General features: G+C 34.8%; 1 protein-coding gene across 1 annotated transcript in view; it reads right to left on the bottom strand.

Moving 5' to 3' along the window:
- Window positions 1-27267, bottom strand: part of Phf14 (PHD finger protein 14) — a 138183-nt gene that overhangs the window by 12294 nt on the left and 98622 nt on the right. The window contains exon 17 of the mRNA XM_090333168.1: window positions 22123-22240. Coding sequence (XP_090189294.1) covers window positions 22123-22240 — 118 coding nt within the window. The remainder of the gene's footprint in view (window positions 1-22122; window positions 22241-27267) is intronic.

Below are 27267 nucleotides of genomic sequence, written 5' to 3'. Positions count from 1 at the left end.
CTTCAATTTATAACAAAGAAAATCAAAATTAGGGCAGACTTGGGGCCAGGTGTTTGGCCTAGCTGCACGAAGACCCGGGCTCGATTCCTCGGTACTGCATACATAGGCTCAAGGGATAGAGCTCTAGCCTTGAGAAAGTCCAACGACAGTGATCAGGACCAGCCCGAAGTGGTGCTGTGGCTCAAGTGGTAGAGCTCTAACCTTGAGAAAGTCCACGGGCACGGCTCAGGCCCTGGACTCAAGCTCAGGACTGGCAAGAAAAAAAAAAGGCAGACTTTTTTAGGCGAGGTCTAGTCAGGGAAGATCCTTTATGGAAGAAATAACATTTGAGCTAAGACTTGAATGACTGGAAGAAGCTGGTCATGCCCTAATCCATGAGTCAAGCCTGTCCACGAAGAGAGTACAAAAGTTAAGGCCCCGACACAGATACAAACTCAGAAATAAACATCTGAGAAAGGTCAGGATATCTGGCTTCAAATGAAATTCAAGACTGACTACACAAGTCAGTACAGATTATCCAATAGGTAGTCAATTATTGGACAAATTAAGAAACTAATATATTTTTATTTGAAATTTCAAGGTATTCTTACAGCATGGAGACAGAGTAGACCTTAGATAAACATATGAATATGGAAGTCTGGAAGCAGTACTACAGAAGTAGTGAGATGGGAAGAACATGACATGCTTTGGAATAAGAACAGTCAGATAGATGTGGGGCATAAACAAAGGAGAGTAATTAGGAATGGTTTCTCTGTTTCTGATCACTCCAAAAATAATGGAATTGTGCTGGGAATAATTAAGGAAGAAGCACATTATGATTAGAGAGGAAAAGAAATACGAAATTCAGAATTCTATTTTGTAAACAGTTAAGTTTGAGCTGACTGATAGGTTTCCAATGGAAATATTAGGCCAATATTTGAATGTATCAATTTAGATTTTAGGAGATGAGTTCCAGGATAGGTCTGAAATTTCAAAAATCTCCAACACATATTCTGAGACTAAATGCAATTATCAAGAGACATATGTGGGGGAAAAAAGGACCTGTAGACCTGTAGTAAGTTGAACATAAATGAAAATTTCAGCTAATATGACTAAGGAGGAACTGCCAGTTTTTAATAAAGAGAACCAAGAACATAGAAAATCAGGAAAATTGTTTTAAAAGTTCAAAACAAAAGGAATGATCAATGTTATCAAATAACATCTAAGTATGAGTCAGACAAAGGCAGAAACACTAAGTTTGACAAGATTGTAAGGGATAGTAATAAGAAGAACCAACATCTTGTTAAAATGTCTTAAAAAGAGCTGCTATATTATACTTAACCCTTCCTTTTAAATTTCAGGAATAGGAGTAGAATAATTGGAGTTGCAGTGACCAACTTTGATCCACAATGGAAAAATCAGAAGCCCTACAGAGAAACAGCACAACAGCATGACCTCTAAGCTTTGGCTAAGGGTTATATTTAATATTTCTGATGTTGAATCAAACTTTTCCTCAGTATAAAAATAGACCTCCTATCCTAATATTTAAGAGGTGCTCTATTCTGATCTTGCAGTTTTTAGTCTGAATAAAAAGCAATGCCTGAGCACCAGTGTTGCTATGAGTCAGTGTTAATATTATTTTGCATTTTGTAAGTGTCATGAGAATGCTGTAAGAAAAATATGACCTGAACTATTTACTCATAAAATTCTTTGTACAATAAAACTTCTCAGAAAATATCAACCACTTTTAGTTCTCATTATGGATGTGGATGTTTGAATTACCCATGGGTATTAATTCAATTCAAATTGGTACTTTCTGCTCTTGTTGAGCGATTATCTAATACGTAGAATTCATAAAACTATTCAAAGTAGGCTAGCAATATGTCTCACCACCACAACAGCATTATTAAATAATCTGTTCAAAGAAAAACACTATGCATGTGGAAGAATTACAGTTTGACTCTAGGTTGATAAACCTCTGCTTTAAATTAGCTGATAAACCACATCTCCTGTTCTACAGTCTATGTCATTTGATACTTACTAACCTGTGTAATAAGTATTCTTTCTTTCTTTTTTTTTTGCCAGTCCTGGGCTTGAGCTCAGGGCCTGAGCACTGTTCTTGGACTTTCTCAAGACTAGAGCTCTACCACTTGAGCCTCAGTACCACTTCTGGCTTTTTTCTATGTATGTGGTACTGAGGAGTTGAACCCGGTCTTTGTGCATGCTAGGCAGGCACTCTACCACTAGGCTAAACTCCTGGCCCAAAGTAGTCTCTTTTTTTAATTTATTTTTTATTACATTTTTAATGGAGGATACAAAAGGTAAAGAGAGGTAAGTTATCCTTCCTATCAGCTGATTATTGTCTTTCTAAACAATTGACAGAAAGTTTGGAGAGGAGGAAATCAAGATTAGGTAAACCCTACTAGCCATAGAACACAAATAGTTCCACAATTAGTTTCTTAGCAAATTTCATAGTGGGGAGGGAAAGTGGGAGAAAACCATGGGAAGGGGAAATAATGTTCAAGAAGTAATGTACTCATTACCTTACAAATGTAGCTATAAGCCCTCTACACATTACCCTGACAATAAAAAAGTAAAAAAAAAAAAAAAGAATAATTCAGGACAAAATTTTAAATGTAAAGTATGTATCTTTATAAGTGTATATATAATTAAGACCATTAAAATTGTTTTCTAACTGAAAAAAAAAAGCAATGCTAACAGAAAGATGAGAGAGGGCTAGGAATGTGGCTTATGTAGCATGCATGAAGGCCTGGGTTCAATTCCTCAGTACCACATAAACAGAAAAAGCCAAAAGTGGCTCAAGATGTAATAGTGTTAAGCCTTGAGCAAAAGAAGCTTGGAGACAGTAGTGCCCAGGCCCTGAGTTCAAGCCCCAGAACTGGTCAAAAAAAAAAAGTTTGAAAAAGTTGAGGTATTGATTTGTACAGTATTAAATACACTTACTATAAACAGAGCATCATTCCACATCTTATTTAAAGATTATAACCCATATGCTGGGAGATTATGGGGAGCTAAATGTATTGATGCAAGGAAAACTTACGAAAAGCTGAATTCTATACATGCTTTAAAAAAACAATGCACACATTTTTATAACCTACATTCATAAATGGTAAACAGACACATAGACAAGTCCAACTTTTTTCTCATCTTCCATGTAGGCTTCTTAGAATTATCTCTACATGATTGTAAAATAGGAGGTATATAATATTTTGTATTTGTGTAGTTATTTCTTATAAACAGTTCCAATTTGGAAAGAAAAGTAGAAACATGAAGCAATGCAGGTCTTACAAAACCTTGTTCAAGTTTTCAGAAACAATGCTGAAGTCCATAAATGCAGATAGCAAATGAAGGAAAAGGACAAGGTGAGAATCCCTCAAAGAATGGTGCCTAAGACAACATACTAGACAAGAACAATATAAGAAGGTTAAGGATATTCCTGTTATAGGAGCAAAGATATTTACCATCTGATACTCTTATGCTGACACTCTCAAAACTATTTTACTACAAGACTTTTACAATGTGAAAATATTCTATTGTAGGAATCCTCACATTTTAACAATAGCCCGCTGAAAACTGCAACAAAGCAGACTGTCATAAGCCTAAAGCTTCTAAAACATTTAATAATGTAAGCAATATAATTAATAAGAGTCTATGATGAAAAACTGAGGTCTACACATTCAAGGGTTTATGTGCTATGGTTTTAAAATAATTTGCATATGAAATATGCTTTCATGTTATCCTTAGTTCACTCACTACTATTAACCCAACAAGTTTTAGAATAAGGTAATTTCAGATGCATACAATGAAAATGAGAGAAAAAGATTAACATGCTTAGTCTTCTATGATGTTAATTTACTATTTTAATTAAATAGGATTATAGTAATATTCACATATCTATACTACATGTTACTTTTCATGTTCTTTTGTGTATTTCATTATGGAACAAAGCATAGACTTATTTGATTAGAAAAGTCATTGTCCAAATTGATGGAATTAAGTTTATTTACATAAATTATTGTCATAAAATTGCTATGTGTGTAACTAAGTTAATGGCTTTAGGCAACAAGAGTGTTGAAACTAGAAAACTGGTTCCACAAATTATAACAATTGAATCAGCAAGTTTATATTATCATAAAATAATTTGGAAATGTTAATGTTTTTACCTGCTTCTAGTGAAGTTATTGGCTAATCAACAGTGTAGAGATTTGTACATGTTCAGCCTAAGTAACTTTATAGGTACAAAAAGTTTATAGCTACAATAAGGATACAAATGTAACTTTTTACTTGAACTGGGAAATTTTCAGATATAAAGGTTATATGTACACAAGAACCATTTTTCCTCTTTCAGTCTCACTGAAAAAGGAAATTGAATTTTGAAAATAGGTATTAGAGACAAAAAGTAAAGGACATACTTCTGCTAGCACTGGAGTCAAATAAGATCATTACCTCATTCTAAATGTAACAGGGGGCTGGGAGAATGGCCTAGTGGTCGAGTGCTTTGTAGCATGCACAAAGCCCTAGGTTTGATTCTTCAGTGCCACATACACAGAAAAAGCAGGAAGTGGTGCTGTGGCTTAAGTGGTAGAGCACTAGCTCAAGGACAGTGCCTAGGCGCTGGAGCACTAGCTCCAGGATTGGCAAACAAAAACAACAACAACAACAACAACAACAACAAAAAACCCTAAGCTTTTCAAATTCATGCAGCTGATAAACTTTTAAGATAGACAAGTAGCCATTAACTCATTAAAGCAATGTTATCACTGGATACTAAATAGAAGAATAATCTGTTCTGAGATCTTAATTAGAAAACTCTGAAGTATTAATGTAACAACTGTTACATTCTACCTTTTAGGTGTTTCACAAAAAATCTTCCATATTGAACACAAGACTACAACAAAACCTTACCATATTTTCTTCCCTACCAAATATACCAGGGTCCTTCTTCATGCTAGGTTTGCAGTAATGATAGGTTAGATTTGTCACAAAGATTTTTAATAAAGTATTTCCTTTTCACTTTAATATATGGATAACACCTCTTCAAGAAGGAAAATGCTGATCTTATCTTGGTTATGAGCTTTCTGGTAAAATGATTTAGTTTTATTTTCCACACTATATCAGTGTAAGGCTTTTCTTTTCGAGCAATGAATTATAGCAGATACTTCAAACCTATCCTATCTGAATTTTCTACTCGAGAAAAATGAGGAAACATGCATATTTATTCTATATAAACAAAACAGACATAGATACAGATAAAAATGATCCATTATGAAGTCCTGAATAATCACCATGGATATCACTATAAGAACACAAAAGGTCACTGTGTTTCTGCTTCTTTAAAACTCTTGGATGACTAACAATTCTAAGAAAATAAGAAACCACAGCTTTACGTATTTGAATAACATGTATTTGCATTTCTTTTTTCATTAATGATAAATTTAACATCATTGTACACAGGATATTTTGGAGAAATGCAGTAAAAATTATGTGCACCCGCATCAATCCTCTCCCTCCTACCCCCCCAAAAAACTCAAAATGTCAGAAAAACCTCATTTAAAAGTAAAAACTAGTGAATCCTTCTGTTTAATTACTTGTTTTATTCTTAAATTTCTGGCAGTAAGTAACAGAAATTCAGTCACTCATAATTTTCTAGGTAATTAATTCTCATAGTCTGACAATTTAAAGAGAACATACTAAGCAGTTAGTCCTTTTTTCCTTTCATGAAGCATTTTTTGGAGTTTGTGTTGTTATTGTTTTGTCAGACATGAGGTTCAAACTCAGGGCCTGGGCGCTGTCCCTGAGCTTTTTTGTTCAAGGCTGGTGCTCTACCACTTTAAACCTCACTTCCAGTTTTCTGGTGGTTAATTGGAGTCAAAAAATTAACAGATTTTTCTGCTCAGGCTGACTTCAAATTGTGATCCTCAGATCTCAGCCTCCTTAGTAGCCAGAGTTACAGGGTTCAGAATCAGTACCTGGCTTTACGAAGCAGTATTTGTTAACTCTGACACACAATGCATAAAGAAAAAGTGGTATGTAGCAGTGAAAACATCTATTTCAGAAAAAGGACATATAAAGGTTCCTTCAAATCAACAAGTTAAAATGAAGCTTTAAAACTGGGAACAAAAATTAGCTATTAGTGTCACATGTCGTTGATGAAACATGAAACTAAAACAATAAAATATGTGGGGTGGGAGTGTAGCCTAAGGGTACAGTGGTTATCTAGCAGGCATAAAAGCCCTGGGATTAATTACTATGGGAGTCTTGCACCAAACCATACTTCAGATAATATGCAAACTAGCACATGGTGCAAGGGAAATTTCAAAGTAACTTATTTCATACCAAACCAGTGGTGTTTTTTTTCTAATTTTCTTTGCCTACTTAAAAAAATAAAACAAAATCAACTGGCATAATCATGGAGCTGACACACTATTTGAAACTATGTGGAGGTCTAAGAGATTTAACTACAAATGTCTGTCATGAGCACTGCAACTAGAACTGTACACAGGAAGAGACTTAGACAAGAAAGTCAGATCTGGGGCCAGGAGCAAGGCCTAGTGGTAGAATGCTTGCCTAGCATGCACAAAGCCCTGCGTTCGATTCCTTAGTACCCACATGCACAGAAAGCTGGAAGTGGTGCTGTGGCTCAAGTGGTAGAGCCCTAGCCTTGAGAAAGCCCTAGGACATTGCTCAGGCCCTGCGTTCAAGACCCAGGACTGAAAAAAGAAAACAAGTCAGATTTGTATCTGGGATTGACTACCATTTATTATGGGTCTAACAGTACACACACACCTCTTCTAAACTCTTACTGTCTTTAACTGTAGGGATGGCCTTGAGGAGATCAAGACTGACTTAACTAGGTGATCCATAATTCACTTCTAGATATAGATTCTAAAATTCCAATTATCCTAAAGAAATTAGTAATATAGTACTAATTGTATTTCCTCACATAAGCTCAGAGAAACAATTCTGATGAAGAAATATAACCTTACAAAGATAAAGTAGTTGAATGGGAATGACACAACTACTAAGTGAAGAGTACATACTCCAACCCAAGTACATTTCATGACACTCCTCACACATTTTTCACATCATTTCAGTTTTACTATGGCAAGAGTGTGGCCGAGAGATGGAATACTTTATTGGTATGCATGAAGCCCTGGGCTCGATTCCTCAGTACCACATACACAGTTCAAGTGGCAGAGCACTAGCCTTGAGTAATAAGTGTCCAAGGACCATGCTCAGGCCCTGAACTCAGGCCCAGGGCTGGCAAAAAATAAAAATAAATTAAAAAAATTCTTTATAATTCTTCTAAAAGTTACTAAAATTTTAGAGCCATATTTATCCTATTCACCACAATTCAATTACAGTCTTTTGGTCCATAAGAATAACTAAATATCTAGATGAGTTCCAATGAAGTAACAGAATGTTTTTGTTTCCTCCTAAGACCATCTTACATTCAAACATACTGGTGTATTCACATTAATCTTTCACAAAGATATCCAGAATAATTACAGTATACTAAGTGTAGTACAAAGCACTCCTGAAATTTCCTGCACTTTCCATGATACGGCAAAAGATATGATCTTCCCTGCTACCTTTTTTAAGGTTAAAAAGAAAAGTAATAACCATGTGAAAACTTACACATAAAAAATGTTAAGCGTAATCTCTTTTTTCAACTTGTGAATGCATGCAGAATTTCTTAAAATGTTGAACTCTCATAGTACAGAATATTATTGCGAGTTGCTTCATTTTGTGTAAGTTGCTTTTTTTCCTGCCTTAAAAAAGGATTAAGTAGGGCCAGGAGTTTGGCCTAGTGGTAAGAATATTTGCCTAGCATGCACGAACACCGGGGTTTGATTCCTTGGTACCACATACATAAAAACAACAACAACAAAAAAAAAAAAAACACAAATGGTTCTGTAGCTCAAGTGGTAGAGCACTAGCCTAGAGAAAGCCCAAGGACAATGCTCAGGCCCTGAATTTAATCCCCAGGACTGGAAAAAAGAAATGCTAGAAGAAAGAGCCTGCAAAGCAAAAAGGACTAATACTGATTTTTCAGCTCACATAAATAGGAGCTCCAAGTCCTTTCAGCTTACCTCTGTAGAAGGATTAGTTGCAATTAAAATGCTGACAGACCAGAACTATTTAGCAGCCACTCTACCACAATGGCATATAATAGATTTGGCACTGTGAAAGTCACAACAGCTGCTAATCTATCTAGACTTCCACTGACCTTAGTGTGGTGAAAAATGAAGGATTCTAGTTGAAATATAAAAAATTAAAACACCACTGATCTTACAAAGAAACATGTAAGCTACTATTAACTGTGTTATTTATGTAAAACAACATCTTAACTTTTTCTATCATTTTCTCCATTTTTAAAAATTTTTTTTTATCAGTTGTTGTTAACAAGGCATCTTTGAATAAGCTAATCCTTGATCAGTTTTTACACATCATCTTTTACCTTGATCGGCCAGCTGAAAATTATGTAAGCTATAAATTAGGTTTAAACAAGCTCTGAACCAGGTTGGAACTGGTTTTCAAATTAAAGAGCCTCCAGTATATTACAAGATGCTGTCATTTTATTACCCCAATCAATTCTGTATGGCCTGAGGTGAAAAGAAAATGATTTCTGTCTTCATTTGCAATGGGTTTATCTCCTACAGCAGGCTCTGAAAACATAACTGCAGCAATGAATTAAAAGTTAAAGTTACATTTAACACTGCCAGTAAAACAGGAGTCTCGATGGAAAGAACAGAAACATTTCTGTGAAAAAATATATGAAAATGAATACTTGGTTAAAGTTAAATTTAAAATAAAGACCATTTCCAAACATTATAGTTAGGTATGAAGATAATTTTAAAAGGCCTTCACAAAAAGATGAAAGCACAATAGATATATTATTCTCAGTGCTTCACAGGTATTAAACTTGATGATAGATAATTATTGATAGATAGGTAGACAGACAAAGAGGCAGACAGATGATAGAGCTCAAACAAATCTTTTTTGTTTTTTTAATTTTTAACTATTTTCTTTTATAGTACTGGAGATGTGAAATCCAAGACATAGCAACTGCTTTGCTACTGAGCTACATACCCATTACCCCGACCCTCACAAATCTTTTAAGTGAGACTTAGACTAATTTTAAACAAATCTTTTAAGTGAGACTTAGACTAATTTTAAGAGCTGTTTTCAGGCCGGGAATTTGGCCTAGTGGTTAAAGTGCTTGCCTAGCATGCATGAAGACCAGGGTTCGATTCCTCGATACCACATATAGAAAAAAAAAAGCCGGAAGTGGTGCTGAGGCTCAAGTGGTAGAGCTCTAGCCTTGAGAAAGTCCAAAGACAGTGCTCAGGCCCTGAGCTCAAGCCCAGGACTGGCAAAAAAAAAAAAAAAAGAGCTGTTTTCAATTCTGACGTCTGACAGGGTGAAAATATTAGACAGTGTGGCAAGTAGCAGCAATAGCTTGTCACTTCCTCTTCCTGTTCAATACCTCCCACTAGAGTAATTGATGTGAGTCAACTCTTCAATTTATTACGTTATCCAGGTACATCTTTATCCAAAATAAATAAATAAATAAAGCCTCCTGGGACAGAAGCATAGCCTAGTGGTTGAGTGCTCACCTACCATGTATGAATCCCTGGGTTTGATTCCTCAGTACCACATACACAGGAAAAGCCAGAAGTGGTGCTGTGGCTCAAGTGGTAGAACACTAGCCTTGAGCAAAATATGCCCAAGGACAGAGTCCAGGCCCTTAGTTCAAGCCCCAGGACTGACAAAACAAAACAAAAACAAAAACAAAATAACCACCAAAACAAAAACCTTTCAATTAACTACCAGAGATCTGGACCATAAAACCAGAAGTGGCACTGTGCCTCAAGTGGTAGGTGGTAGAGCAGTGGCCTTAAGCTGAAGTGCTCAGGGACAGCACCCAGGCTGAGTTCAAGCCCCACAACCACAGAAAAAAAAAAAAAAACCTCCAAAGACAAGACAAAAATGTGGCCTAGTGATAGAGTGCTATTGTTAAGCATGCACAAAGCCCTCAATTCCTCAGTACTATGTACACAGAAAAAGCTCAAGTAGAAGAGTGCTGGCTTTGAGAAAGCTCAAGGACAATGCCCAGGCCCTGAATTCAAACCCCAGGACTGGAAAACAAAACAAAAATTCAATATTTCGAAATTATTTCACAAGCACAGCAATTATCAAAATATTTCTCTTTATTTAGTTGGTATTTTTATAGTTGATATACCGAGGGGTTATAGTTACATGAATCAGTAGAATTATTTTTCAAATATGTCTCCCCTTCAATCACTCTCTGCCAGTCTTTCCCTCCCATCTCCATTCATAAGATATCCAGTTCATTTTCCATAGTTTCTAGCAAGTATCACTGTTGTGTTTGTTCTTCCTTGTTCTACCTTTTATGTACTCTCTCTTGCCCTCTCAAATATAAACAAACTAGCAAATAAAATAAAAGGAAAAGAAAACAAAAATAGCAACAACGGCAAGTGAAGAATGTCTCTTATTTCCTCTTCTTGGATTTCATTTCAGAGAGTATTATTTTGCATAATCAACTATCTATTGAGTCCTATGCATACCTCTTTTGACCTCTCCATGTTAAAGACCAGTGTCCTATATATATATCACTATATATTATCATGTCCTAGTGTTATTTTAGTCATTCTGTGTATTTATATATTCTAGTTTCCTCAAGTGAGGGAAACCATGAAGTCCACGTTTCTTTGGCTCTGGATTATTTCAAAGCCTTCTAGACATAAGGCAAAACGTCCTCAACAAAGACCCAGAATCACAACTCAAAGACACTCTGGATAAATGGGATTGTATCAAACTGAAGAGCTTTTGCTTAATAAATGACATAGCTGGCAAGATAAATACAAAGCCCACAAAATGGGAGAAAATCTTTAATAGCTATACATCAGACAAGGGACTCATATCTAAAATATATTTATAGCTCAAAAAATTAATCTCCCCAAAATAAACCCTGAAACACTAAAACTGCTCAATGAATGGGCAAAAGAGTTAAAAGAGAGACTTCTCAGTGGAAGAAGAATGCTCAATAGTCAAATAAAGAAATGCTCAACAACTCTGGCCATAAATGAAATGAAAATCAAAACAACATTGAGATTCTACCTCACACTTGTTAGAATGGCCACTATCAGGAAAACTAACAATAACAAATATTAGCAGGGATGTGATCAAAAGGGAACCCTATTATACTGTTGGTGGGAATTTAAACTTTTTCTAACAGTACAATTAGTTTTAGAAAGTAAGAATTCAGAAGGATTATCTTCTTGACTAGATATGGGAAATATAACATAATGTTGGTGTTTGCCTTTGTAAGATGGAATCCGAATGTATAATCAATAAATCTTTAGGTAACTACAGATTTTAAAGTAAGGGCAGCCCTGAACTACACACCACAATTTCTATTCTGAAGAAGAATCTTTCCTTGGGAAGTTTTCTAGAGTTAAACCTTTTCTTCCCTCTTCTGATCTTAACATCCTCTAAGGAACTTCAACTTCTTCATAAAGATACCATACTTATCAACCATTATGGTCTGATCCTAATAAAATGTGAGTATTTTTTAGGGACAAGAAGTTTTATTCATTCATTCATTCAGTTAGTTACTTAGTTAATCGTTGGGGCTTGCACTCTGGGCCTGGGCGCTGTCTCTGAGCTCTTCAGCTCAAAACTACTACCCTACCACTGGAGCCACAGTGCCACTTCCAGCTTTCTAGTGGTTAATTGGAGAAAAGAGTCACCAACTTTAGTGTCCAGGCTGGCATAAGCCAAAGCACATGGCTTTTTGTTTTGTTGTGTTGTGCTTTGCACTGGCTGTCTTAGTATAAATAGAATTTTTTCACATCTTAGGAATACACCACAGACTTTCATTCAATAAATGATGAGATTCACTGTAGACATACAGCAGGTCCCTCGAGATAAGGAAAATACCTGTGTTAATGAAAGAGCTACTGCTTCCTCTAAAGATATGTGTAGAAAAATACAAAATATGTATATTGTCAGATCAATGTTACACCTTTAGAATTTCTAAGTAGTATTAATTGTAGAGGAGAAAACGTTTTTTCTAATTGAAAAACTAAAATCTCTGTTCCAAAAATATTTACTATGAACAACAATGATTAAATATTAACAGAAATGAAGTAGGTGAACTTGACAGAAACACAGTATTCTAAAAATATCTGCTGAACAGGTATTTTCATCTATTGCATATTCCTGGACTTTTCTGCATATTTGGATCATGGCTGGCAAAATTTATGCTCCACACATCTTCAATGTTTCAATATACAGCCATAAGCCCAGAAAGAAAAAGCCAGAAGCTATGCCACTTGTACTGTCTTTCAGAAAAATGAAGGTTTAAAAACATTTTTAACTTAGGCATCCTTATCTCACACCTATAATCCTAGTTATTCAGGAGGCTTAGATCTCAGGCTTGTGCTTTGAAACCAGCCTGGGCAAGAAAGCCCAGGAGATTCTGATTAATGACTAAAAAGCCAGAAGTACAACAAAATGAATTCAGTTCAGTTCTAATGATAGTGGGAAAACTAAGATTTAAACTGCATGCTCTCAGGCTGAAGTAGATTATAATCCATGGATTCACATGGTGGAGTCCTTGGTTTGTGTGACTGTGTTTATTGGGTAGAATTTTGTGTGTGTGCAGATACTAAGGGTTAAACTCAAGGATTCATGTCCTTTTTTTGTACAGCTTTTTTATTATTATTTTATTGTCAGGATAATGTATAGAGGGGTTACAGTTATATTCATCATGTAGTAGGTGCATCATTTCTGGCACATTGATATCCCTTCTCATGTTTTTGTCCCCATTTCCCTCCCCCCACCTCCTCCCAATCATCTTGTTTTCACATTCTTGCTCAACTTTTTTATTGACAAGTTGGATTCTTAACATCTGCCTCTATTTTAGGCTTTCTGGTAGTAAAATGGAGATAAGAACCACTCAGATTTATCCACAAAAGGCTAGCTCTGAACCTTGATCCCCAAATCTCAGCCTCTGAGTAGCTAATATTATAGGCATGAGTTTTCTGTGGTGGAATTCTTAAGAGGCATATCTAGTGAGAGGTCCTTAGGTCACTGCAATTATCCTTGAAAGAGTTTTTGATATTTCTCCCATAGGAGTTTTTACAAAAGACCATAACTATTTTTTTTTTGCCAGTCCTAGGGCTTGAACTCAGGGCCTGAGCATTGTCCTTGGGTTTTCCTCAAGGTTAGCACTCTACCACTTGAGCCACAGCACCATTCTGGCTTTTTTCTGTGTATATGATATGGAGGAATCAAACCCAGGTCTCCCTGCATGCTTGGCAAGCACTCTATCTCTAGGCCAAACTCCTGGCCCAAGAGCATATAAAATTTCTGAAAAACTAGCTTTTTACCTGTGTGATGTCACTTGCACATATGTCTACTGTCTGCAAGCCCTCTGCCATGAGGTCCCCACTAGAATCAACCCAATGCCAATGCCCTGGACCTTGAACTTCTATTATGAACTAAACTCTGAAGTTTTCTTTATGAAGTAAGTACCTTTCTCCAGGTATTTTGTTACACTGACAATAATAAATAGACTACTAAACCAGACATTTAACTTAAAGACAATTCCAAACCTTAAAGAAGGTTTTCCTAAAAGAGTATTGAAAGAAAAGGAGAGAAAGGGAAACTTAGAGAAGAAAGGATGTAAGGGGAGGGAGGATTGGAGAGGAAAAAAAAAAGAAAGAAAGGTTAAGAGCTGGGCATGGTGGCTCACGCCTGTAATCCTAGCTACTCAGGAGGCTGAGGTCTGAGGATCGTGGTTCAAAGCCACCCTGGGCACTTAAGTCCATGAGACTCTTATCTCCAATTAACCACCAGGAAACTAAAAGTGGCTCTGTTGCTCAAGGGTAGGGTGATAGCCTTGAGATAAAGAGCTCAGGGACAATGCCTAGGCCCAAAGTTCAAATCCTACAACTGACCAAAAAAAAAAAAAGGTAAGAAAAAAACAGTAGCAGCAAACACCAAAGTGTAGATACAGAAGAGAAAGAAATAGCACTGTTTTGTTTCTGAAACAAAAAATAAATAATGGTTGATTTAGAAAATGTGTTGTTTGTTTTATTTTTAATTGAGAGGTACCCTTTTCCTCAGTAAAGAGAAGATTATTTTTTTTTAAAGTGAACATACTCTCAAGAAAATTGAAACAAGGTTTTTCTTTGTGGCTGTTTTTGTTTTCTTTTTGTCTTGTTTATTTATCTGTAGGGAGCAAGGGGATCACAGAAATGAAGGGACAAAGAATGAATAAATGCAAAAGTGGTATTCACTGAACACTATTAAAAATGAACTCTGCAACTTATGAACGGAAAGAGGGAAAACTGGGAAAGAACAAGGGAAAGGGTAACATTATTTAAAAAAAGAAATGTTCATTATCTGACTTATTTAACTGTAATGTCTCTGCATATCACTTTTATAATAACAATTCAAAAAATTTTAAGTGAACATGTTGACATTACAAATAAAAATTTGAAACACGTAGGCAGTATTTGAATATCCATTACAAAATGCTAATAAAGAGCTAACAAAAGACAGCAGTGAGACCAGGTTTAAATCAATAGACATAAATTTCTAGTAAACCTAACTCCATAAGTTCTCTAGTTATTTCTGACAAAAAGACATTTGAAGTAAACCAATGTAGTTCAAACCCAGGAAGCTAAAGCTTATGGTTTGAAATGACATATATTGAAATGCTGAGTCACAATCTTTTAACAAAAGGAAAACAGCTGAAGGATAGGCTTGAGAAGAGCTGAGGGCTGAGGGCGTAGAGGTACAAAATGTTTGGAAGTAGGAGGTGATGGGCGTGAAAGAGAGGTAGAAAAAAGATCACAATGTGAGTCATGCTGGTAGAGTACTTGACAATTTTTTTGCATCTTTTTATCCTTTGTAGAGTGAATTGGAAGTTTTTGTTTAAAGGTGTCAGATTCAGACTGCAAGATTTTTGTTTTCATCTTGCTACTGGGGGCTTGAAAAATATAACTAATCATATCTGCCCCTATTTAGGAGATTCTGATCTGAGGAAAGCCTTAATAAAGGAAAAACAAAAAAAAATGACAAACACATAGAGCTTTAAGTTCCCAAGTGCTGTTTGGAAATGCAGACTATGAGAAGAAGGCAGATAGGCAGGTAGATAGGCAGGCAGACAAAATTTGGAATTTGGGGGACAGTTAATTTCATGAACAAAGTATCTTCTAAAACTACTTATTCATTTATACCCCTACAATAGCTTTCAGTGGGAAAAATAATTATAATTAAGGTAATGATTAGATAATAAGATAAAATTTTAAACTGTTATTAAGCAATGGTTTGCTGATGTGGATTATTAAAACCGCTTCATTAAACTAACAAAATGAAGTAATGTTGAAATAGATTATTATTCTGAATAGTTTTAATCAATCGATACTTCTTGGAAACATATATTAATATATCTGATCATGAGAATTTAAAAATGTGAGTTTAGATTTAGAATATAAAGAAAACTCTTTGTCTTTACAATGAAGACTGGTCACCCTTTTAGAACACAAAATGAATGTATTGCTGACAAAATGCCTCTTGAACTTCTCAAAGGGATTCTAAAAATTTTTAACCTCTAGCTGCATACTCTAAAAGCATTTTCAAACCAATGAAGCAGATAATCATCTTAGCCATTATTGAAGGTACATTTAACAACAACAAAAAATACAACCTAACTCCAATAAAGTTTTAATACTACACAATAAACCTTTAAGAAATCTTTAGGAAAAAAAATATTAAAACACTAAAATAGGTGATCAGAGAGTAGATTTAACATATGAATATAGCCAAAAGGCAAAGAAATAACATGTTGAGCATACAATAACTCAGAAATCTGAAATCCCAACAGGAGTGAGTTAAAAGAAGTTAAAAGAATTCCAAAAAAGGGTGAATTAAAAGAATAACAAAAGAAGTTAATTTAAAAATAGAAATGGAACCAGCCTGAGAATAGTCAGCAGGGTAAGTCTGAGGGGGAGGACAGGAACCCAGCCATAACAAGACAGCCCAGGAAACTGCTATCTCCAATTAACTACCACAAGAAGAAAAAAGAAAAAAAGCCAGAGGTAGGGCTGTGAGTCAAGTGGTAGGGCACGAATAATCTTAAACCCTAAATTCAAGGCCTAGGACCAGCACCAAAAACAACAACAACAACAACAATAATAATAAGCAGTACAGGAAGACTTTTACCTGTCATTGAGGTGGGAACTCTTTTTAATGTTTTGCAGATGAGGTAATAATTTCATACTATCCATTTAAAAAATATCATGCAAATATTATTAGCAAAACAGTGAGAGTCTAAGTGGTGTTGCATTTAGTATTGGCCCAAGTATGTTTTCTACTAGGGAGATTTTTACTGCAAAGGAATGTGGATAATGGGAACAAAAAGTGACCCAAAAAATAGGTACTTGGCCGAGGACTTTGTCCTAGAGGTAGAATGCTTGCCTAACATGCACAAAAACCCAGGTTCGATTCCTCACTAGAAAAAGCCAGAAATGGTGCTGTGCCCAAGTGGTAGAAATCTAGCTTTGAGAACACCCAAGGATAGTGCTCGACTCTGAGTTCAATCCCTGGGACAGAAAATATATATACATACATATGTATATATATGTGTGTGTATGTATACATATGTACGTATGTATTATATATATACATATATATATATAATATCTAATGTTTGGCCAAAGATATTCATTTTTAGATACCTTCACCTACCTCAATTTAGGCTCTGCTGGGCCTAAATCATCCTTATTTTAGGGTGACACCTCCCTTAAAACAGAATTGTGGGGGCCAGGAGTTTGGCCTAGTGGTTAAAGTGCTTGCCTAGCATGCATGAAGACCAGGGTTCAATTCCTCGGTACCACATACATAGAAAAAAGCCGGAAGTGGTGCTGAGGCTCAAGTGGTAGAGCTCTAGCCTTGAGAAAGTCCAAGGACAGTGCTCAGGCCCTGAGCTCAAGCCCAGGACTGGCAAAAAAAAAAAAAACAGAATTGTGTTTCATTGACTTCAGTGAAGAAAGGAACTTAACCAGTTGTTATCTTTTTCCCTATACTACTTATATTTATTTATAGTAGAATTATCTGAGTTTCCACCTTATGAAAATATATAAAAATTAAAACAGAAAATTTCTCCTTAGATTATTGATCAAAAACATTTCCAGGGCTGGGAGCTTGGCCTAGTGGTAGAGTGCTGGCCTAGCATGCACAAAGACCTAGGTTCAATTCCTCGGTACCTCATACATAGGAAAAAAGGCTAGAAGTGGTGCTATGGCTCAAATAGTAGATCAGTAGCCTTGAGGAAAGCCCAAGGACAATGTTCAAGCCCTGAGTTCAAGCGCCAGGACTGGCAAAATAAAAGTTTCCTATTTGGAAATCAGAAAATTATCACTAATCTTGAACTTTTCTCTCAGGCTAAAATGATCATCATATACTAAGGGCCTGTATTATTCCATGTTCTTCCATGAAACTTCACAAATGAACAATCAGAAGTTCAACAAACTGCAGTGACACGCATTGTAAACGTCTGGGATGTGAACACAGTAGGTTTCTTTCTCGAGCTCACAAAGGTTTTATCTCTACACTACCTGGCATATTTGATGTTCTATATAATTTATTCCTTATTTCCACTCACAAGAGCTCCATTAAGTCACTTGCTTGTGGCTCAGGCCTGTAATCCTAGCTACTCAATAGGCTGAAATCTGAGGACAAAGCTTGAAGCCAGCCAGGGCAGGAAAGCCCTTGAGACTCTTATCCCCACTAAACAACCCAGAAAAAGTCCAAAGTTGTGCTATGGCTCAAGTAGTAGAACACAGTCTTGGACAAAATAAGGTCAGAAACAATGTCTAGGCTAGGCCTTGAGTACAAGCCCCAGGTCTAGCACAAACAAACATAAACACACACACACACACACACACACACACACACACACACACACACCAAAAACAACCACTCTATCAATTTAATGAATTTAATGTGAATATTTATTTATTTATTTAATGGGTCATGGGGCTTGAATTCTGGGCCCGCATACTGTCCCTGAGACCTTCAGCTCAAGGCTAATGCTCTACCACTTGACCCACAGTGCCTCTTCCTCTTTTCTGGTTAACTGGAGATAAGAGTCTCAATGACCTTCAAGCCCAGGCTGGCTTTGAAGCCCAATCCTCAGACCTTAAACCTTCTGAGTAGCTAGGAATATAGCTATGTGAATTTTTCTAAGGAAAAAGAATTATTGACATTTGAAAGTACAAACTGAGCCAGAAGTTTGGCCTAGTTGTGCAGTGCTCAGGACCTCCAGGATATAGAATCAAAAGCCATATAATGAGTTATTGTTATCCTTGATGTACCATGTTATCTCTCATCTCTTTTGCTGTCCCTTGGTTATCTCATATTGTTACAATATTTCACCTTGTTATCTGATATAATTTGTATATGCTTAATTGGTTGTTTGAAATAGGAGAGGGAAGGGTGGAAATCAAGTTGTGAGGAGGGAGGGAGGAGGGAAATGGGAAACAGGACATGAGAACTTCATGAGGACTTCAATATTTGTGAAGTAATGCACCTTCTATCTGATGAATATAAAGTAACCCTTCTATTAATTACAATATACAAAAAATATACAAAAAAAGAGTAAGGCCATATACTTCTTAAAGTACAATATATGTCAGAAAAAAGAAGTTATCACATGTGTAGTTGTATACAATGATAAAATAATGAAATTAGAGGAAACAACTTATTCTATCCATACATGGGATCTATAAAGTCTTCTTCTGATTCTCAAAATTAGGATTTCAATCATTCTAGTATCCAGGTGCTTCTTTCACAACGTTGAGGGTGGCTACTCCAAGTAAACTAGGACCGGCAATGTCTTCACAGTGCATCCCTCCCCATGTATACACATGGGGATAACAACTTTATATGCATGCTATCTTCCACAATCCTTTTGTATCTTATAACATTATGACCTGTAATACATTGGTTTATTATATAAATCAATTTCAGTTTTTCAGGTTCTGAGTGAACAAGAAGGCTTTTAGAAGCTACAATACAATCTTCTTTAGCTTACCCCTCAAGTTTTTGATCACATTCTAAAATATTTTTTAAAGAAAACAAGAATATGAAATGTGGTTCTGAACTAAAGGACACTGGGAAGTTGGTGACTTCTGAAAAGCATTTCCATGTATGGCACCCCACGGTACTTGGATTAATTATCTCAGTTATGATTTAGTTCTTGTCACACATGGTATCCACAGCATGCTATACAAAACATCAGCACCACATGCCATCTAACTTAGAAAATGTCTTGATTTTTCAAGTTTGTAATTAAGTACAACTTAGAAAGTAATTTAGTATTTTAATTCTGTATTATAATAGATTAATTTAGAAAGCATTTTATCTGTAGGTTTTAAGAATCTTTTTTCTCATATATTTTTTATTGTAATTAATAGAAGGGTTACATTATATTCACCAGATAGAAGGTGCATTACTTCACAAACATTGACACCCTTTCTCATGTCTTGGTCCCCATTTCTCTCTTCCCACCCCTGCCTCTCATTTTGTTTTCCCCCCTTCCCTATCCTATTTCAAATAAACAAATATGCATATATACAATATATCAGATAACCAGGTGAAATACTATAACAATATCCAATAACAAAGGGACAGCAAAAGAGATGAGAGATAACAGTACATTTAGGACAGCAATCACTCATTATATGGCTTTTGTTTCTATATCCTGGAGGTTCTTTTCTTTTGCATCATACTATATGGCCTTATGTATCTATGTTTTGTTCTATTGTAAATTTCTGCTAGGAGAGCCCAAGGTTTCAACTGATTATGACAAATGAGGGAAACCAATGAGCCTATGTTCCTTTGAGTCTGGCTTACTTCACTTAATATGATTTAAGGATAATTTTTAAAGGTGTTTAGATCAAGATGGCAATAATAATAGATAAATAGTAATTAATATTAATTATAGATGAAAGATAACTAAATTAGTTTGAAACATAAATTTTCTGCTTAAGTAATAATATTCCTAATATTCTTTTATTCTACTTCTGTTGTTATTTCATTTTTAATAAGAAATGTTTTGCTTTGCTTTTGTAAGGTGGAGCATCACTATTTGACCTTGCTGGTCTTGAGCCTCTTCCTACCCGTTGAGCAGACTTTTACTGTTTTAAAGGCTTTATTATCAATTTAGAGAAGTCATCAATGGAAAATTATTACTAATGTCCTACAGTACAGCACAGAAATTAAAAGATAAAGGACATTACCACAAACCACTTTATTCCCCCCACGAAAAGAGAACAATTGAAAACAGACTAAACTTCAATAGTCCAAATCAACTAGAAATCTGTGGGCTTAACTCTTTTCACCTGCAAACAAGAAATTCAAAGGTTCAATACAAAATTGTAACCCACCAAGGGGTGACACCACTAATTTGATTTTCAGACTTTTATCAGTCAGTCCTTTTTTTTTTTTTGCCACTCTTAGGGCTTGAACTCAGGGCCTGAGCACTGTCCTTGGACTTTTCTCAAGGCTAGAGCTCTACCACTTCAGCCACAGTTCCACTTTCAGCTTTTTTCTATGTATGTGGTACCAAGGAATCGAACCTGGGTCTCTGTGCATGCTAGGCAAACACACTACCACTAGGTCAAACTCCCGGCGATTTTCAGACTTTTAGCAAGTTTGCTAATCACCACAGATTTGTTCTATGGGATTCTAATGCAGAAAACAGTACTTTTGACTTTTATATAGATTGATAAGTAAAAGGGAAAAGCAAAACTCAGTAAAGCTTAGTAAAGTACGTTTTTCTAAGCTATACTGCTTGTTGTACTAAAAGAGCAGTGAATTGGGACAGTGAATGCTAAACATTTCATCTGAAAATTATTTATATATCAAACATGCAGAACACAAAAACTTAAAATTCAACATAATATATAAAGTCACAGAGGTCAAATGAAGTGTTAACATATTTTTAAATCATTTTTTATGGGCCAGTTAAATGCTTCAAATTTAAAAGAACTTTAAAGGATAATTCATTCTAGTTGTATATTTTTCATAAATCTTCACAATACATAAAATTCAGCCATTCAATTTCCAATATTACCACATTTCAATTAAATGTGCTTGTTTAATGTATTGTGGCAAGACACTCCTTAGAGAGTATCAGTTCCATTCAGTTTGTAAAGAGGGAAAAGTTTCAGTGACAGGGTACTTGAAACACAGACAGACAGACAGACAGACAGACAGATAGATATGTGTGTGTGTGTACGTGTACACATTTGGACATTGGTTTAAAATTTTAATGGTTCAAAGCCCACAATGTGCAAAATAAAATTTAAATATTTTTAAAATATGCTTCTCCTACTCAGAGATTTCTAATACAAATGACTGTGGAGAAATACCACTTGTTTCATGCTTTGGTAATTCAAGAAAATCTTCCATAGAGAATTATGTGGGATTTCTATGTATGTGAATCCACAACTTATTACTACTCAAAATGTGTAGTATACTCAAAAGAGCAAATAGGAACAAGCCAAATAGAAATCTTCAAGTTAAGACAGCTCATCTTGTACTACTCGGATAATGACCTGTCATGTACATTATACAGCTTCCCATAAAGCAGCTTAAACAAGGGTGAAAAGATTGAACAGCAGTAATTAGCAGAGTCTCCAGAAATGTGATGTATACTTAAGTCCTCACTGTCCCCTGCGAATATACATGAGGCACTTTTTAAAGTAATACTTGTATGTGTTCACTTAGTCATGCCAAAACAAATTATCATCATTTGGGGTGTTTCAGTGGAGACAAGTTATTGAGATCTATATTAAATTTGTCATAAAAAAACTGAATAAGGAAGTATGTTCTCTTTAAACAAATAATACAATAAGTCTACTTTATACCTTATATTTAATGCCAAAATGTCATGATGTTGACTTGGCTTAGGTTATATGGATTGTTACATATGTGTTTGAAAAACATTCCTGGATGCCTCAAGTTCCACCTTCTGGGTATTCATTTTCTTAGACATCTTACAAGTTTCTGCTTTACCTTAGAAGATGAAGAGTCGCATTCCTGACATATCCATCCATAGCCTGTTTGTTTAGGGGACTTTTTCAAGGGAGGATCCAAACAGCCAAAATGGTAGCAAAGCCTGCATTCATCACACCTGCAAGATAAACAGATTTACAGAGCTTCTAAATAATTTTAAAATATTTTTGACAAAAAACTACTGTATATTTCAACTTTATATTTCAACTGTTACTTCTACCCTTTACTCATGATTATGAAGTTATTACTTATGCCATAGAAAATTTAAACCTGAAATGAATGTCAGGGAAAATAATGAGACCATAATAAATTGACAAAACAAGTTTCATTTAGAATATTTTGATTTTAGAAAAAATGGTATATGAATATGTATATATGTATATATAATGACATATGCGCAAAACTAAGAACCATAATTATTTTAATTTTAAACTGAAAGAATCATTTGTCCTTTAGGTAGTTTGAAAACATTTACTAAGATATAAATAATTCAGTGTTGGTAATTCAAACTAATACACTGCAATTATTTTAGAAGATTTAGAACTTTACACATCTCTACACTGCAATTGAAGTCATAAAATTTATGCCTTAATTCTCTCCTTCTCCAGTTAGACTGTAAATGCACTTTCTAACTTTTATAGCATTCTCACAGCAAATAAGTACATCTTTCCACGTTAAATAAGCAATTTTTAAATAACAGAAAATTTAGGTTTACAAAGGGATAAAAAAAATCTAAGAATTTAAAGTTACTCTCAAGATTATCTATTCAATTTTTTCTGTGCTTTTCATTTTTCAATGTATTTCCTAGCACATTTGAGAACTTACTAGGAAATGTTTTGAGTGCAGTGCCTCCTATAATGTACAAAATCTAAGAAAACTATCATACCTATTCTTCGTCTCAGACAATCTCATCCTGCTGACAATGAAGAAAAATCTGTATTATTTCAGTGTTGTGTAAAAAGAATTTTGCATCAATTGGAATAACAAGACCAAAAAATTAACAACAAATAACAAAAATGTATACTTTATAGGAAGGATTATATTCATTTTCTTTGTGCTTTCTTACAAGCTGGAAAAATCATGCTTCTTAAACAAACCATCAGATTCTTTATTATGTACTCACTGATGTAAAATATATAAAGTCCAAAACCAATGGAAATTTTATTAAACATATTATAAAATACAAAATTGTTATGCAAGTCTTTATTATGTAAATAGTTATTTGTATGTGAACACCACATAAAGAAAATCAACAGACTTTAAAAATTATGATGATAAAGAAAACTAGGAACCTACATTCTTCCATGTTACAAAAATCCTAACCTCCCAAGGAACAAACAAAAGCAGAAAATTGAGCAACTTAGCCAAGTGATTCAGATAAAAATTTATGGCAAGAATTATGGCACAGTTGTGTCATAATTTTTCTCTCTGTTATTCTTCCAACAACTAATTTACCTTTCAATGGCCAATGTTTCAATTACGTTAAACATGATGACATAAACCTTCAGAGGATAGCATCTCTGACTTTATGAGATGGCTACTTTATCTACACAACTGAAGGTATGATGCTTCCTTCAAATATGGAAGCTACTATTTCAAAAATCTATGGTAAAAATTTTTACAATATTTATTTCATTAATGAGCTAAATTAAATATAGTCTGTTCTCTTTTGGTCACCAGAATATCTATGTTTGTCACTTACTGCATAAAATTGTTCAAATTCGTTTCTCTCTCTTTTTTAATTTTTTTCCTGCTTTTTTTTCTTTGTGGATCCTAGGACTTGAATTTAGGGCCTGAACTCTGTTCTTTGTTTCTTTTACTCAAAGCAAGTGACCCACTACTTGAGCCACAGCACCATTTTTGCCTTTTTTTTTGGAGTCTCAGAGCATTTCCTGTCCAGGCTGCCTTTGAACCATGATCCTCAGTAATAAGCCTCTTGAGTAGCTAGGATTACATGTATGAGTCACTGGAGCCCAGCATGGGTTGAATTCTTTTTGTTTGTTGGTTGGTTTTTTTTGTTGTTGGTCAGAGCACTTGAACTCTGGGCCTGGGTATTGTCACTGAGCTCTTCAGCTCAAAGCTACCACCCTGCCACCTTGAGCCACATTGCTACTTCCTGTTTTCTGGTGGTTAATTGGAGATAGGAGTCTCACGGTCTTTAGTGCCCAGGCTGACTTTGAACCATGATCCTCAGATCTCAGCCTCCTGAGTAGCTAGGATTACAGGCATGAGCCACTGTGCCTGACTTCATTGCAGGTAATGTTTTATGATTCAGACTGCCAGTGATCCTAGGTCTTGACTGATAAAGAGAGTAATGATATTAATATTTTTCTAGTTCCAATCAAATAGCAAACTAATCTGTATATTTACAACAACATACTTTGGAAGTTATTTCTAGTCCACAACACAAGTCAATAATACGATAAATGTAAAAATAAATCACACTTCATTATTTGTCTTCTACATATAAAAAATGATATTTACTCATTTCCAGCTTATAAAAAGGACAAATTTGTTGCACTGATACAGTTTCAGTCAGTTGCTGGTTTCAATAATGTATTTGTAAAATAAAATTATCTTTTAGCTCAAGAACTATTAGAAAGGGAAAATAACAAGTTTAATATTCTACCTTTAAAAAAAAAAAGCTTAGCCTAGAGCTAGTGACTCATACTATACTCCTAGCTACTCAGGAGGCTGAGATCTGAAGACCATGATTCAAAGCCAGCCCAAGCGGGAAAGTCTTATCTCCAATTAACCAACAGAAAACTGGAAGTTTTCTGCCGATGCTCAAAGTGGTAGCACTAGCCTTGAGCAAAGAGCTCAGGGACAGTGCCTAGGCTCGAAGTTCAAGCCCGGTGACTGACAAAAACAAAAGGTATTTTAAAATGATTTTATCCTTACTCCTTGATTACTTCATTACAATACCTTTCAGATTGTCTTAGAGGACATGAGGAACACTCACATACTGTTTATGAATCTAAAGAACTAATGATGATAAGGCAATTCTCTAACATCCTACTACACTCACCATGAAGTCAAAAATGCAACTATAAGGCTAAGTAGCAGAAAAGGAGCAGTTAATATTCTTAGAATCTGCCAAAACCCAAGAGAGAAAATTAAAAAGAAAAAATAAAGGAAATAACCTAGTCTTGTAGGCAAATAGCTTTGCTGATTAACATATAGACAAGCTGGGTGTTGGTGGCTCAAGCCTATAATCCTAGCTACTCAGGAGACTAAGATCTGAGGATCATGGCTCAAAGCCAGCCTGGACATGGAAGATTGTGAGATCTTGTCTCCAATTAACCACCAGAAAGCTAAAAGTGGTGCTGCAGCTCAAGTGGTCTAGTGGTAGAGCCCTAGTCTTGAGAGAGCTCAGAGGCAGCAGCCAGGCCCAGAATTCAAGCCCTTTGACATAAAAATCAAAAATAAAAATAACAAAAACCCACAAATATACAAATGAAGGTCAAATGAGCGTTCTCTAAAATGAAGAAAAAGAGAAGGGGTGGATGGAAGTGGGGTAAGAATGTTGAAAGGGATGACATTTATCAAGGTGCATAGCGTTTATAAGCTGGTTTGTTAAATGGCAACTCCTTTGTGCAAATACTTAAAAATAAAAAAGAAATTTAATAAAATAATAGAGATGTCATTGTTTCTACCTTAGAAGATTAAGGTGGGGGAAAAAAGCCATAGCTTTATTTGCTATTAACAGTATGTCCTGAATAACACAAGTGAATTCTAAGAGAAACCATAAGAATACTATCGACAAATTAAGAGATACTACTAAGAACCCTAGAAACTGAAAAGTCATGTAGAGGTGAGAAAAATACTAGATGACTTACTTCACACAAACATGAACATAACACTAAGTAGTTTATCAAATCTTCTTAATTCAACTAATTCTGGCTATGTTGCAACCTAGAACATTTAAAAACTAAAGAAGCAGAATTCTTATATAAGCCTATAACCATATTCTACCTGAAGGCTGTCACAGAGATAAAGTAGTTATTGATTAATTTTATCTATAATTTCTATATTTAATTTTTGCTTAAAACTACTTTAATTATAGCATATGCTGTAACACATGTATATCAAACTATATAGCCAATAATATGTTTTTAAGCTTACAAAAGGAAGTCACTGACCCACAAAGTATAGTGATATAATGCAATATAGTTTATTAAACATCACAAATATCTATGTAATTATTATAATACATTATTATAATATACCAATAGTACATTATGAAATAAGATAGTGCCTTAAAAATATTAATGAGAATATAAACCTAACCTAAAAAGAAACACTTGAATTTTTAAAATAAAATGCAAATTGGAGGTTGCAAGAAGTCTCTTTAAAGTTTCTAATAATCATTGTATACATTATCACAAGTGAGATCAAATTAATCTGATTTATAAGATTAAACAAAGTTGAATGTATATACTTTTTCAAAACAAAAATTCCTGTACATTAGATTAATGTTGGATACAGATACAAATAATGAAACAGCTCAATATGGCCTTCTACACATTGATTTAATAAAAGGCAGTGACCACATATACATAGCTTGATATGTATTTGAAATACTTACTTAGCATTACGATTAATTATAGCACCCTGGACAAAGGAGAGGAAGAGAATGATTTATCTTCACATGTGATATGATCAAACAAGCATTCTATCAGGTGCTTACTTATTATTGACAATTTGCCAATAAGCAAAAATGAAACAACTGATATATTTCTTCCTATGCCTAAGAGGCAGGGTTTCTTTAACTTTTTATTCCCAAATAATAAACTCATTAGGGAAGTAACTACTAAGTAAGTGACTACTTTTTAAAAAAGGGAAGCAGTTCAGTGGTCTTTCTACGCAAATAATTTATACCCACATGATAACATCACAAAGAATCTGTACAAGAGACTCCAAGGGTATACATTGTTGATCAAGTTTATGTTCATAATCAAGGCTATTTTATGTCATACTTCAGGTCTATACAAAGCTAAACAAAGAATTCACTCTAAAAATTTTACACCATTTCACTTCCTTACCTAAAAAATAAATATCAACAAAACTGATGGGTTGAATTTTCTGACATTTTTGTCATTTATATATAGAATTCATACCATAAAAATTTTAAATTGTTGAATA

Source organism: Megascapheus bottae, chromosome 5, assembly GCF_031878675.1.
Source record: "Megascapheus bottae isolate mThoBot1 chromosome 5, mThoBot2.hap1, whole genome shotgun sequence".
Classification (NCBI taxonomy): domain Eukaryota; kingdom Metazoa; phylum Chordata; class Mammalia; order Rodentia; family Geomyidae; genus Megascapheus; species Megascapheus bottae.
Note: the sequence above shows the minus strand (reverse complement) of the source record. Positions and strands in the feature narration are given on the sequence as shown.